Source organism: Muscardinus avellanarius (genome assembly GCF_963383645.1).
Source record: "Muscardinus avellanarius genome assembly, chromosome: 1".
In the NCBI taxonomy this organism is placed as follows: Eukaryota; Metazoa; Chordata; class Mammalia; order Rodentia; family Gliridae; genus Muscardinus; species Muscardinus avellanarius.
In genome coordinates this window covers 12,192,612-12,207,811 of record NC_137786.1, presented here as the reverse complement: position 1 = coordinate 12,207,811, position 15,200 = coordinate 12,192,612, and the positions used below count along the sequence as shown (strand labels likewise).

The window sequence follows — 15,200 nt, the reverse complement described above, 5'->3', positions numbered from 1 at the left end:
CTTCAGTATGCATTTCTTACTCCAGAAAGTTCTGCCTCTGGGTCATCATGTGGTTTGTCTTGGCCAAGTATCTATCAAGTAAATTATTCTCACAGCTACACCCAAAATAACTGACCACACAACTTATAGGAAGGAATATTTACTTGTTCACAGTTTTTGGAGATTTTAGGGTTCAGTCTATGTGAGGCCAGGGTCTGAGGATCTCAGGGTACATCAGCAGGAAACAGAAAGAGGGAAAGAAAGGCTCTGTTCTCACAACATGGAGGCCAGAAGCAAGAAAGTAAGAAAGTAAGGGGATTCAAAGACACAAGCATAGGCCTAAGGCCACACCCCCTCCCAAGGTACACCCCACTGGCCTGGGTACCACCCAGTAAATCCACTCCAGTGGATTACACATTGGTGATATTAGAACCCCAATGACTTAAATACATCAGCTTTGCTGGGCATGGTGGCGCACGCTTGTAATCCCCGCCCTTGGGAGGCAGAGACAGGAGGATCGCGCAGGTTCGAAGCCAGCCACGCGCGCTGGCTTAGGAGACCCTGTTTCCAAATAAAAAAGTATAAAAAATAGGTCTGGGAGTGTAGCCCGGAGGTAGAAGGGCTTCCAGGAACCCCAGTACCACCAAAAAAAAAAAAAAAAAATACATCAGCTTTGAACATTAACAGATGAAGTCCTCAGGGGACACAATATATCTCATCATGACAGTCACTTTCTCTTTGGCTTCCAGATCTTGATTTAAACCACCCTCTTGTTGACGATTTCCTGGACCTTGGTTTCATTTGAATTACTCCATGATGCATTACACATTTTACATGATTAGAAATTACCACCTTTGTTTATTTGTGATCTACATGGATTCTGACCTCTTGTCCCTGCCAAGTATGTTACAACATAGGAACAGGGACATTTGTCTGTTCTGTTTCTTTCTGTATCTTAGAGTTTACTGGCACATAACAGGTGTTCAGTGAACGTCTATGAAACAAATTATTAAGTAGATCAAGTTTGGTTAGTGGGTTTAAAGGTCAAAAATAATACTTTCATTTCTTTAATACTTTTGTTTTTTGTGTGTGGTACTGGGAATTGAACCCAGGTTTTCTAGCCCTAAGCTATACCCCCAGCCCTTATAATTTTTTTTAAATTTGAAAGAGGGGCTTACTAAATTATCAAGTGCTGGCCTTAAACCTCTCATCCTCCCATCTCAGCCTCCCAAATACTAGGATTATATGAATATGCCATGGTGCCCAGAAAACTTAATACTCTTAAGTGACCCATGGGTCCAATCAGAAAGCAGGATTCCTTCCAGTCCTCAAATCTTTTTATTACCACATTAAGATGTAGTAATGTAGATTTTGCATGCTTCTTTTGGACAATTTTGTACAACACACACAGAATTCCTAAATGTAACTAATTTTGTAGTTTCACAGCGTGGAAGAGCAGGTTGTTTTAACCAGTGAAGGTGATTCAAGAAGTTGTGCAGTTTATACACCTTTGTCTATTAGGAGCTTTGAGTTGATGATTAGGTGGAAATGACTTTGAGGAGGATCTTGTGCAAGGAGGCCCAATATTCCTCATAAAAATTAGATGCCTCTGTCAATAGTGTGGACACCTGAGTTTGAGAATGGCTTAGCACCTGGTTAAGAATGATCACAGAGCCTTACACCTCATTATTCAGAGTAAACAGGACTTCTGATAATAGTATTTTCAAGGAGATGGTTTGCTTCCTCTGCACTTTTGCAATCGCAGGCTGGAGCTTTACAGAGCAGTAGAAAGCAGCTGACCCCAGAGAGTTTCTAAGTGGTCGACTATGGCTTGACATTTTATTTAGGGCAGTTGAGGCTTGAAATATCTCATCTGTGGATGGTATAACACAGTCATTTTCCTTCTCTGTTTGTGTTTTGTTATAGCTTTATTTATTTTTTGCCATGATTTGATTTTTTCAACAAACAATATTTTAGTCAATTCTGTTCTGGGTCTCCTCCCCTTATTATTTCATGTTATTAATGGGAAACTTTTAGAGAAAATACCTCTCCTAATTTCCGGATATAGGTTTGATTTATTTCTTTAATAATATATAAAATCTCATGAAAATGCTTTCCAAATGACTTCTTTGAATGTAGTATGGCTACATTCACTGCCTGTAAAGCAATGAGCAATAAACCATGTGAGTAACTGAAGAAATTGAAAAAATAGGCTCCTTATAAGCAGTATTTTGTAGGGAAATAATTATATAGATTTTGCACGTAAGGTCCTATTTGGTTAAGCAATGCAAGAATACTAAAATGTTGTCTTCTTTCTTTCATAATATTTCAGGACATTGTCACAACCATAAAGAAAAAGGAATATAATTTCTTAGACCAGCGGAAAATGGATTTTGACCAGGACTATGAAGAGTTTTGCAGGCAGACTAATGACCTTCATGTAGGTTGTACGATATATCCCTGTTGACGGCCGTATGTTTATTTTTGCCTTTCTGGGTAGCACTGCTAATCATTACCCATTCAGAAGGGAGAGGCGTCTTCATCACAGAGGGGACTGAGCGCGACCTCCGTCTGCATTTTGCGATTTTAGATGAATAATTAAGGACTCTTTTTCATAGATTAAAGGGTCATAAATATAGCTTTGGATAATGATCTGTAATCATAGACTTCTGCCTGTCTCTGGCTCAGCCTTTAGAGAGTTTACTTTCATCTTCTGTTGAAACACTGTAGTTTTATTAAAAGGAGACATTTGTCACCATTTATTTGTTACTTTATGGCCATGATTATGATCAGAGGCAGCTTGGCAGTGGTCATCAGCATGACTGGCAGTTCCCAAAGGCAGGGCTGGAGCGGGTCTTAGCAACCTTCATTCCAGAAGCCCCCTTGGTCAGGAAGCCCCTTTATCCACACCCTGTATTCTAAGGCCTGCTATCCCGACGTTCAGCCCTCATAAGCAGCATGGCTTCCAGCTTTTCTGAAAACATTTTGCAATACCAGCCCTAGCTCCAGATTCCTGGGGCTGAGTTTGGGCTGGCTATTTCTAGTAGAGCGCAGATTCTACCAACTGTAGGGTCAGGAAGCAAATCCAGGAGGGAAGGAAGCATTTGTTTTCAGGGAAGTGGAGTCAGGGAGGTTAAGGTTCTGCCATAATTAGTATGCAGAATTTATTTCATCCCAGAATGGTACAACTGTATGTCTTGCTGATTGTAAGAGGAAAGTGGCCATTCTATGATTTACTTCCTAGAATGTTTGGTTTGAACTAAATCTGTACGTGTCAAGGGAAAAAGAGCTGTGAGGTGTCTTTGGAGCAGTGAGTTCAAGGTAGAAAGGATCATAGCACAGCCGGCTGATTCTTTCTTTTGGGTGCTGTCCCGAGCACCTTGTGTTCATAAACTCACTTAAGAATCTCAACACCCCTGCAGTGTAGGTGCTCTTATTACTGTTGTTTAGAAAAGAAGGAGTCTGGGACTCAGTGAGGTTGAGTGAACAGCCCACGGTCACAGAGATAATGAGTGGTGAAGCTGTCAAACCTGGGAAAGCTGGCTCTGGAATTAAATTTTTTTTTTTTTTGTGGTACTGGTGATGGAACCCAGGGGCTTTTCTACCTCCTGGCTATACTCCCAGACCTATTTTATATTTTATTTGGAAACAGGATCTCACCAAGTTGCTGAGAGCCTCACTAAGTAGCTGAGGCTGGCTTTGAACCTGCGCGATCCTCCTGTCTCAGCCTTCCACGTGCTGGGATTACAAGTGTACACCACCACGCCCGGCTTCAAGAATTAAAAAAAAATTCTTTTTGGTGGTACAGGGGTTCCTGGAAGCCCTTCTACCTCTGGGCTACACTCCCAGACCTATTTTATACTTTATATTTGGAAACAGGGTCTCTTAAACCAGCACGGCTGGCTTCGAACCTGCATGATCCTCCTGTCTCCGCCTCCCAAGTGTGGGGATTACAAATGTGGGCCACCACGCCCGGCCAAGAATTAAATTTTTAAATAGTTATGCTTCATGACACATTTCATTTGATGGAAAGACATGCCTATAATTATTTAAAGGATGATCTATTTTGGGCCCTGACTCAGACATAAAGACAAAGGATCCTGATATATATATTTTGATCAGAGGCAATGCTGCATCCTGATTCTGTGTCCATAGTCAGTGTCAAGTCTCTGTATTTCCCCAGAAATTTCTGATCACACAATGTGTCATTAGCTCATTCTGTGGAATGTAGGTGGATGGGGAGCACCGAGAGGGCAGGCATCTTATTGTGTCCCTATTTGTTAACCAGAAGATGAAGATTTACTGCAATAAACAAGTATTTACCATACAGCAATGATGCATGAGGCCTTGATGTTGCAGGTTATGAATGAAGAAATAAATCAAGTAGATTTGTTCTTAAAGCTCATAGACAGGAAACAGGGAGGAGTGAGACATGAGTACATGTTAAGTTATATTGGAAAAATGAATATGAATATACCACCAAAAAAAAAACAAGGAAAAAGAAAAAGGCTAAGACAAAGTCACAAGAAGAAAAGGCAAATAGGGGCCAAGATGACTAACTATAAAATAATAATATGCAGATATTATGCCAGAAAGTGAGGCTTCAAAGATGCAAAAGACCAAGTCTTACAGAAGTAGCCTACAGAGAGTTCAGGCCTACAAAACATGCATAGAATATAATTATTTCCCACCCCATAAGAAAGGATGTGAACCAGCCAGGTGTGTCGGTGTGTGCCTGCCACTATAGTACTTGGGAGGCTGAGACAGTAGGTGCATAGGCTCTACACCAGCCTCAGCCATTTAGCAAGACCTCTGCAACTTGATGAGATCCTGTCTTACAAAGGAAAATAAGAAATAAAAAATTAAATAGGGCTGGGGGTATAGCTCTGCAGTAGAAGAATGCCCCTGGTTTAATCCCTAGTCCTACACACACACACACACACACACACACACACACACACACACGCGCGCTTCTGCTTGACTGTGGTAGGAAGTGCTTCAGAGAAGAGACTATGCTTGATATTGGTGTTTTCCCAGTAAATGAAGTAGGAATGAACAAGGTGGGGAGACCTTTTAAAGCCTGTGCCAATTTCTTATAGTACTGAAAATATGATTTTACAAATGTTTTCTGGCATGGATTTTAGACATTAATTATATATACACTAATTTCTATTCCGTTTCTTTTTTATTTTCTTAAATTCAACACTAATTTTGTCTTCTATCGCAAAAGTGGTCCACTTCTGAATCTGGTTTGCTAATTTTTTGTTGACTTTTTTATCCCTCTGTTTCTCTGTCTTTTAACTAATTATTCTATTCTCCGTCCTTCAAATACTCAGCCATCCTTGTGAATTCACCCCTCATCTCCATAAAACTGGGCCCAAACCACTTGTCTTCCCAAGTTTCTGGATGGAGTGGGTGATGTGGTGAGTCTTAGGGGGCAAGGAACCGAGAGGCTCTGGAAATGGCCCTCTCAGCAGAAGGACTTGGGGTTGGGGGTCTATGGGGGATTTCAGTCCCAATCAGGTTGTGTCCAGGCTCCACCGTCAGGGGGATCAGAGCCCTTAACTCTGTCCAGACTTAGGTTCGTGCTGGACCTAACAGGTCAAAAAAGGCAGTGTATTGGAACTGCCGGAGATGGGCTTTATTGAAACCACAGAGATGGCTGCTGAATGCCTAGAAGCATGCATCCTAGCAGGTAAAGGACAACAGTCTAGTAAAGGATGGGCTACTGAAGTGGCAAGCTGAACCAAAGGAACATGAGTAGGAGCTGAGATCCCAGACTCATAGGACTAGTATGAAGATGCCACAGCCCAGAAGACTATGACATCTTCATCTTAGCTTTAGGCTGGATCTGGCTTACAGACAAAATAACTAATTTGAAGTCTTTGATGTTCAGAGAGGGCTCGTCCCAGGACTCTGTACCACAGGATAGAGAAGCAGGGAAACCAAGTGCTACTCTCAGGTCTCAGCAAAGATGAGCTGGTATCCAAGAAGAAGTGGAGGATTAAAAATACTGCAGTTCTGCATAGCTTATGCATTGAGCTTCTTTATGTAGTGAAAACATCTAGGTAGCCTAACACAACTGTTCTTTCTTAATTTTTTGTATTTTTATTGGTGCATTGTAATTATACATCATAGTGAGGTTCAAAATCATAGGAACAATCTTGCCCATAGGTCTTGGTGAGTTTCCCTTCGGGTCCCACCCCTCCCCATACATAACAGCGGGGTTGGTAGCGATGCCTTCCTATGTGGGCATAGCATATTTTGAACTGTTTCTTTCATTAGTTCCTTCCTTTCTCCTCTCAACCTCCCTCCCCTAGACCCCTCCGTTTTTCTACCAGTCATTCTTCTCAATTATCTAGAGTCTGTTTTGATCCCTCTTTTCTCTCTAGCTTCCATATGATCCATAAAACATTTGATCCATAACTTCCTGAAATGGGCTGACCTCACTTAGTACCGTATTCTCTATCTCCATCAGTTTTCCTGCAGATGACATACTTTTGTTCTTCCTTCGGGATGAGTAAAATTCCACTGTGTATGTATTCTTCATTTTTGTTTTCTATTCTCCTGATGATGGACACCTAGGTTGGTTCAATCATTTTGCTATTGTGACTCGTGCTTCTGTAAACATAACTATTCATGTCAATATAGTATTCTGAACTTAATTAGTGGTGTAGCTGGGTCATATGGTGGTTCTGTTTCTAGAGGAAATTTCCCTACCGATCTTCATAGTGGTTGTACTAAATTTCAGAACAACCAGCTGTGAATAAGAGTTCCTGTGTCCCCACATGCTCTCTAGCATTTATTATTGTTTTTATTTTTCATGATTGTCATTCTGACTGGAGTTAGATGGACTCTTCGGGTAGTTTTGATTTGCATTTTCCTGTTTTCTAATAGTATTGAACTTTTTTCATGTATTTACTGGCCATTTGTATTTCTTCTTTTGAGAAGTGTCCATTTGGTGCAATTGCTAATTGTTTTGATTTTTTTTAGTGTTAAGTTTTTTAAGTTCTTTATATATTCTAGATATTAGTCCTCTCACAGAGAAGTAGCTAGCAAAAATTTTCTCCCATTACAGTTTCCTGATCGAGGATGTCATCTTTGCTGAAGAATTAACATCATTAAAAAAAAACCTCTGTAATTTCAGTAGAAATAATGGGAAGTACTGAATATGAGGACGCATTGTAGGAAACCCAGCAGCAGTTCCTCAGCTCCGGGGCTTTGCCGGATGGGGCAGAGGTGGTCCAGCTTGCCCCAGACAGCTGGTCTCCTTTGATGGTCGCATTTCTTCTAGCATGGGAAGATATAAAATCACTAAAAAAAAAAAACAAGAGTCAATAAGTTATGATACAAAGGCTAAATTTATACTTTTAAGTAAGCAGGAGTAAAAGAGCTTGGATATTGCCAACTGGGTGTCTTGCCAAATCATTTTGACATTGACTAAAATAGATTTTGGTACTAATTCTTATTGCATATCAAGCTGGCTTGCTCGCTTCAATGCTGCGTCAATTAATGGCTTCTTTCAATTTACAGCGTCTCCAAACTTTTGTCTGGTGAATTGAGAAAAAAGGATTAATTGGAACTTTGCCTTGAAGCGTGAAATAGAAAATAATGAAATAATCCTTCTGAGCTTTATTTAACAAAATTTAGATTTTAGTTATAATTTCACTAATTCTTGGATTGAACAGAGAATAAATTGTGCTTAATTTTTTTGGCATACATTTTTGGGGGTGGGGCAGTAATATATGATTGTATAAGATGTATGAAAATTTGAGGAAAATGCTAAGTAGTATTTTGGAAAATATATTTGAGGGTCATATGGTAGAGATATTTGAGGTATTTCTTAAATTTTTGATATATAAGTGGTATTTGTGCAACACATTTTTCCTTTATTGCTTTTTTAAACAATTTTAGTTTTTTTTTTTAGGTGTTGGGGTTAAACCTAGGGGCATTCTACTTTTGAGCTACACCTTCAACCCTATTTTATTTTGAAACAGTGTCTCCCTAACTTTCTGAGGGTCTTGTTAAGTTGCTGTGGTTGGTCTGGAACCCTCCTGTCTTAACCTCTCATGTACTGGGATTACAGGCATGCACCAACATGCCAGGCAACAATTGTAATTTTTGATTAATCGTACTCTACTAGGTTTATATTTTATAAATATTTGTCTCTCCCTTCCCGTGGTCAGTCTTGTCAAAGGTTTGTCTATCTTTTTTTTTGTGTGTGTGTGGTACTGGGAATTGAACTCAGGGGCATTCTATCTCCGAGCTATACAACCAGCCCTATTTTTTTATTCTTTATTTTGAAACAGGGTCTCACTGAGGTGCAAAGGGCCTCAATGAATAGCTGAGGCTGTCCATGAACCACAGTCTTCCTGTCTCAGTTTCCCAAATGCTGGGATTAACAAGCGTGTGCTACCACGCCTGGCTTATGTATCTTTTTTTCCCCCCAAAAAAGCATCTTTTTCTGAGATAGGATGGTTGCTGGTTTTCTGCCAGCCTTAGCTACTTAGTGAAGCCCTCTGCAACTCAGTGAGACCCTGTTTCAAAAATAAAGAATAAAAATAGGGCTGGGGGTGTACCTTGGAGTTAGAATGCCCCTCAGGTTTTTTTTTTTTTTGGTACTGGGGTTCCTGGAAGCCCTTCTACCTCCGGGCTACACTCCCAGACCTATTTTTTTTTTATACATTTTTATTTGGAAACAGGGTCTCTTAAGCCAGTGTGGCTGGCTTCAAACCTGTGTGATCCTCCTGTCTCTGCCTCCCAAGCGCGGGGATTACAAGCATGAGCCACCACGCCCGGCTGAATGCCCCTCAGTTTAATCCCCGGTATCCTGTCCCCCATATATACAAGCATCTTTTAAGTTGTTAATCTTTTCTCTTGTTTCTTGCTTTTCAATTTTATTGTGTTTTGCTTAAAATTTTCACCATCTGTTTGGATCTATTCTGTTGTTATTTTTACATTTTTTTGATTTCTTAGGTTATTAATTTTAGTTTTTCTTTTTGTCTTTAATGAATGCGTGAATGCTCTACTTTTTCTACTGAGGACCACAATTACTATTCTTGCTGTTTCTCACAGACTTTAATATGCAACACATACCACTCACTTTGAAATACCATATATTTTTTATTATGATGATTTGCTGTTTTCCTCATGTATTACTTAAAAGTATGAATGCAGCTTTTTCAAAAGATAGTCTGTTGGCTCTACTTGTATTTATTTGAATAGCTGGAGAAAGAAGCCAAAGCCTTCTGTAGACAAGTGCTCTATCCCTGAGCCACACCTCCAGCTGGAGTCTCATTTTTATTGACTTAAATTTTTATTAGAGTTGAATGTAAGAATGTGGAGTACATTGCATTAGATTTTGGGTGCTTCCTGAAATGTCCTGTGTGACATATTTCCTAGGAAAGTTTTTCAAATGTCCTAAGTGCGCTCGGAGTGAGAAGTCTCCTGTTGAGTTCAGGGCTCTATTTTATTCCACTCTATCAAGCTCTCAAGTACTATAATATTTTATATCTTTATTAAATCTTCTACTTTAAACAAAACTTTGGTTTTGTGTGTGTGTGTAGTACTGGGAATTGAAACCAAGGTCATGCTCTTGCTGATCTACATCCCCAGCCCCTTTTATTTTGAAACAGTGTCTCCTTAGACTGCCAATGCAAAACCTAGGACCCTCCTATCTCAGCCTCTCACATCCTGGGATCACAAGCCTGTGCCATCATACCTCGATAAAAAGAACTTTTTAAAAGATAAGACTGAGGTCCTTGTGGTTTTACATTTCTAGACTAGCTTTCATGTTGATTTCTTGGGTCAGCCCTTACCTGTAACGTGCAGGGTAAACCAGGCCCTTATCTACCTGTGGCACAGGTGGGAGTCAGTTGCTTTGGGCAAAGGTCAGAAAATGAGAGTCTTGGGCCAAATCTTGTTGTACCTGGTTGTTTCGGTATTGCCTGTGGCTGATTTGGCACTACCATGAAAGAGGTGGACAGGTGTGAGAGAGATCTATGTCTCACAAAGCTGAAAAATATTTACTACCTGGCCCTGAACAGAGAATGTGGGAGCCCTTTTCTGGGGCTGCTTTCCTCCTCTTTGTGGCGCTGGGGGTGTGGCAAGCCCTAAGCCCTGTGCCTGGCCCAATATGCATGACATCTGTCATACTACCAACCCCACAACTCCTGTAGTTTTTAAGTCTCTATTTCTGGCTTCTGGGCATATATTCTTCTTTGAAGCACATTAAATGTACTGTTATATTTTGCCCCCTATTCTAGATGCTGGTGGGGGCTGGAGGGCTCTTTTGTTGCTAAATAGAAAATTCCCATTGTTAACTTCTTGTTCATAACTGGGTTTTATTCTGCTTTAGAATGACTTGCAGAAGTTCATGGATGTTACATTTGAAAAGATTCAGAACACAAATCGAGCTCTGAGTATGTTAAAGAAATTTGAAAGGTAAAAATTTGAGATAATTTTCCATGTTCCATTTTCTAAAATTGGGATAATAGGAACATAGCTTAGCTTTTACTGTTATTATTACTGTTATTATTGTCATTTCTTATCCTAATGGAAAGAAAAGCCTCTCTTGACACTTTGAGTCACAGAGTCAGTTTTAAGGTTTTTCAGAGGATTAGGAGGATTAATTCTTTGGAGGATTAAGGACTTGCTTTATTTCTGCAAATATAAAATGCTCTCACTCTGAAGCACCTTGCAACTGACTGCCGAGAATAATGCTGCCTGATGTTTAAATAAATTGAAAAAAATCCTTTCCAGGTTAATAGCTTTGCCTACATTATAAGGACTGGTACTATTTTAATTATCACTATTTTTTAAATATACTGGGCATTCTACCTCAGAACTTCACCCCAACCCTTTTACAAATTTTATTTTGTATGGTACTGGGGAATGAACTCAGAGGCATTCTCTGTTCTAGGTACCCAGGTACACCCCAGTCTTATATTATTTTTTATTTTGAAACAGGGTCTCATTAAGTTGCTGAGGGCCTCATTAAATTTCTCAGGCTGGCCTTGAACTTGCAAGTTTCCTATCTCACCCTCCCAAGTTCCTGGATTACAGGTGTGTGCCATTGTACCACTTTTAATAGGTCACATAATTATTTCATTCTTTTTCACTAATACATGCTTTAAAAATAAATATGAGTAGATGAGATGAGTAGATGTCATCCCATTAATCCAAGCTTGACTTTTCTTGTGTTTTCATTAGATTGAATATCCCTAATCTTGGTATCGATGACAAATACCGACTGATCCTGGAGCACTATGCAGCTGACATCGATATGATTTCAAAGCTGTATGCAAAGCACAGATATGATCCTCCTCTGGCTCGGGACCAGCCCCCGGTGGCCGGGAAGATCCTGTGGGCCCGTCAGCTCTTCCACAGAATCCAGCAACCCATGCAGCGTTTCCAGCAACACCCGGCTGTGCTGAAGACAGCAGAGGCCAAGCCCATAATCCGTAGTTACAATAGAATGGGCAAGGTCCTCCTGGAGTTCGAGATCCTCTACCACCGGGCGTGGCTTCAGCAAGTGAGACCAGATTGATGCTCTTGACCTGGTCTTTGTTGATGAATCTGTGGTGACCCTCCTCTAGCATTCACAGGGACAGCCCTGTAGAAAGCAGGACTTGAGGGTATTTTATGAATTAGTTTGGCCAACTCTACATCATCAAAGACTGCCATGTGTCCATAGAAGAAAGTAACTTAATTTTCCCTCTCCCAAATCATAAGCTAGGCAACAAAAACCCATTTAAAATAATAAAAAAAACTCCTAAGTGAGAAGACCCTGTTTCTTGGTTTCTCTATCCTATATGTTAGAGTTTCTTTCTTTTTAAAGTTCATCCAAAGCTGAGCATACTGGTGTACACTTGTAATCCCAGTACTTGGGAGGTTGAGATGGGAGGATCATAGGTTTACAGCCAGTCTCAGCTACTTAGTGAGGCCTTCTGCAAATTAGTGAGAGTCTGTTTCAAAATAAAGGATAAAAAGTAAGTAGGGCTGGGGGTTTAGCTCGGAGGTAGAATGCCCCTGGGTTCAATCCCTGGTACAAAAAAAAAAAAAAAATTCAACAAAATCTTGAATAGGTCAGTAAATATCGGTATATCTGGTAAACAAAGTCTTATATGTGTATGTGTGTGTATGTATATTATATATATGCAATATTTATATTTTACACATATTAGTTAATTAAATATATCCTACAAATAATTGCATTTTTTTGTAGATTGGCAGGAAGTATTTCTCAGCTGTATTCATTGCATTTGTGGATAGCTGAAAATGGAGTTTGGTTGGGTTTATGAAATTTGTATTAGAAAAAAATAACTGAGTATGCATAAAGGTATCAGGCACCAGGGACCTGACTAGCATTTGAGAAGTCACCATTGCTGCAGCGTGTATTTATCTGTGAGTGTGAGAGTCGTGAATGACACATTTTATTTACTCAACCGTGCAGCAGCAGCACCAAAAACCTCAATGTTCTTTTCTGAGAGCAAATTTAGGAGAAGAGTGAGTAATCCCTTTGTGTGTAATTTCAGAAGCTCAGACACATGCAAGAACGCTTAACAATCCTGATTCCAGAAATGGCTGAGTGGGATACTGTGTGGGCATTGAACTTTTACTTTTTTATTTATTAATTTGTTATTGGCGCATTATGTCTCACATCATAATGTAGATCATGTTGACAATGGCATACATTCACCCAGGACTTGAACTTTCTGATGGTCAGTGGTGCTGACTTTTCTCCACAGATTGAAGAAATTCACCAAGCTCTTGAGGCCTCTTTACTGGTGAAGGCCCCAGGCACAGGGGAATTGTTTGTAAACTTCGATCCCCAGATATTAATCTTGTTCAGAGAAACAGAGTGCATGGCGCAGATGGGTCTCGAAGTCTCACCGTTTGCAGCCGCCCTCTTCCAGAAACGGAATGTGTACAAGACAAACTTCAGTAACATGAAGGTAGAATGTCCCTTTTCCCTTCTTCCTGGCTAGCTCTAGAGTGCATCTTTAAAAACTGGGCGCTGCGTCCCATTTGAGGACAGGAAGCAGCCCGGGTGACTGCTGTGGCTGGCGGGAGGCACAGTGTCAGGGGTTGAGCCCCTGGGGTTGGCTGGGGCCAGGCCATTGCGGAGCTTGTGGGCCAAGGTTGAAGTGTGGGTTTATTCCGATCTTGCCAGGAAACCAGTGGGAGCTTTTGAGCTAGAAAAAAAGGCATGGTTTCATTTATTTAAGAAAAAAACTCATCCTTGCTACTGGGTACTGGGGATGGAACCCAGGGGCATTGTACCTCCAAGCTATAACCCCAGCCCTATTTTTTATTTTGAAACAGGGTCTCATTGAGTTGCAATGCAAAGGGCCTCACTAAGTAGCTGAGGCTGTCCCTAACCCATGATTCTCCTGTCTCAGCCTCCCAAATGCTGGGATTATAAGCGTGCCCCATTGTACCTGGCTGGTAAATGGATTTTTTTTTTTTTTGGTGGTACTGGGGTTCCTGGAAGCCCTTCTACCTCCGGGCTACACTCCCAGACCTATTTTATATTTTTATTGGGAAACAGGGTCTCCTAAGCCAGCGCGTGTGGCTGGCTTCGAACCTGCGTGATCCTCCTGTCTCTGCCTCCCAAGCGCAGGGATTTCAAGCGTGCGCCACCACGCCCGGCCTGGTAAATGGATTTTAAGGGGGACAAGAGTGTGAGGGGGAAGCAGTGGTCTAGCAGATGAGGGTAGCCTGAACTAAAACAGCAAGAGAGATGATCAGAGAATTAGAGGGTTATATTAATGGGCAGGTTATGAGGGAACTCATGGATAATCACAGTAAGGCTACCATGTATTATTGTGTATTTTGCATTCTGTACAACTTGTAAAATAATATGCAGTGGCCCTGATGGTAAGTACCATTTATGAAAATAGCAAAGACTTGAGCTAGTTTATTATTTTTGGGGGGTAGGTGGAAATAAGTGATTCCTGTCATTTATTTATTTATTTAATTTTATTGTTTTTGCGATACTGGGCATTGAACCCAGGGGCATTCTACCTCCGAGCTACACCCCCAACCCCATTTTTTATTCTTAATTTTGAAACAGGGTCTCACTGAGTCACAGAGGGCCTAAGTAGCTGAGGCTGGCCGCAAACCGTGATCCTCACGTCTCAGCCTCCCAAGTGCCGGGATTATAAGCGTGCGCCACCACGCCTGGTGGTTTCTGTCTTTTTAAAAATACTTTTGGTGGTACACCGTAATTATACATCACAGTGAGATTCAAAATGGTACGTGTATATACGCATATGTCAGTTGGTGTGTTTCCCCTGGACCCCACCCTCTTCCAACCTCGTCCCTTCCTGTACGTGGTGGTGAGGTTGACAGTGATACTTTCATATATGAACAGTGTTGAACTGCTCCCTCCCTTCACCACTCACTTCCACTGTGATACTGGTCTTTCTCCTCATTTAACCGAAGACCCTTTTGTCTTCTATTTTTTGTTCTGGCTTCTTTGAAGGAAAACAAATGGCCCTTGACTTTCTGAGACTGGCTGATCTCACTAAGTATAATATTCTCTAGTTCCTTTTATGTTCTGCAAAGGATATGATATATTCTTCGTTATGGCTTAGTACAACCCTGTTGTGTATATAAATTACATTTTGCTTACTCTTTCGTCTGTTGATGGTCAGTTAGGCTGATTCCATAATTTGGCTGTTGTGAGCAGTTCCCATCTTAAGTTCAAGATCGTTCTTAGACACTCAGTGGAGATGCTATCTATGGGATTGCTTTTGTAAGTGTGGGCTTCAGTGGAGTGGTCAAGTTGGAGGCATACTTTTGAGAGCTAGCATGATATTGTTGCTATTTTATTTTATTTATTTTTTGGCAGTACTGGGATTGAACCCAGGGATATTCCACCTTGGAGCTATATTCCTAGCCCGATTTTTTAATTCTTTGTTTGGAAGCAGGGTCTCATTAAGTTGTGGAGAGCCGCACTAAGTAGCTGAGGCTGGCCATGAACCTGTGATCCTCCTGTCTCAGCCTCCCAAATACTGAGATTACAAGCATGTGCCACCAAGACCTGCTATTTAATATTATTGTCCTGGATAAGAATTCTTAGGAAAAGAATATAGACAGAGAAGAGTGGAGGATGATTGGACCAAACATAGAGTTGCTCCAATATTAACATGTCTGATACAAGAAGAAAAATAAACAAATAAAAAGAAAGATTGGACTTTAAGATGGGGTGAAAG

At 40.7% G+C, this 15,200-nt stretch overlaps 1 protein-coding gene across 1 annotated transcript in view; it reads left to right on the top strand.

Annotated features, from left to right (window-relative positions):
- DNAH5 (dynein axonemal heavy chain 5) overlaps nt 1–15,200 on the top strand; it is a gene marked incomplete at its 3' end in the record, with an annotated part of 279,406 nt that overhangs the window by 52,239 nt on the left and 211,967 nt on the right. Inside the window, exons 12-15 of the mRNA XM_080703060.1 lie at nt 2,312–2,419; nt 10,337–10,422; nt 11,191–11,512; nt 12,729–12,935. Coding sequence (XP_080559186.1) covers nt 2,312–2,419; nt 10,337–10,422; nt 11,191–11,512; nt 12,729–12,935 — 723 coding nt within the window. The remainder of the gene's footprint in view (nt 1–2,311; nt 2,420–10,336; nt 10,423–11,190; nt 11,513–12,728; nt 12,936–15,200) is intronic.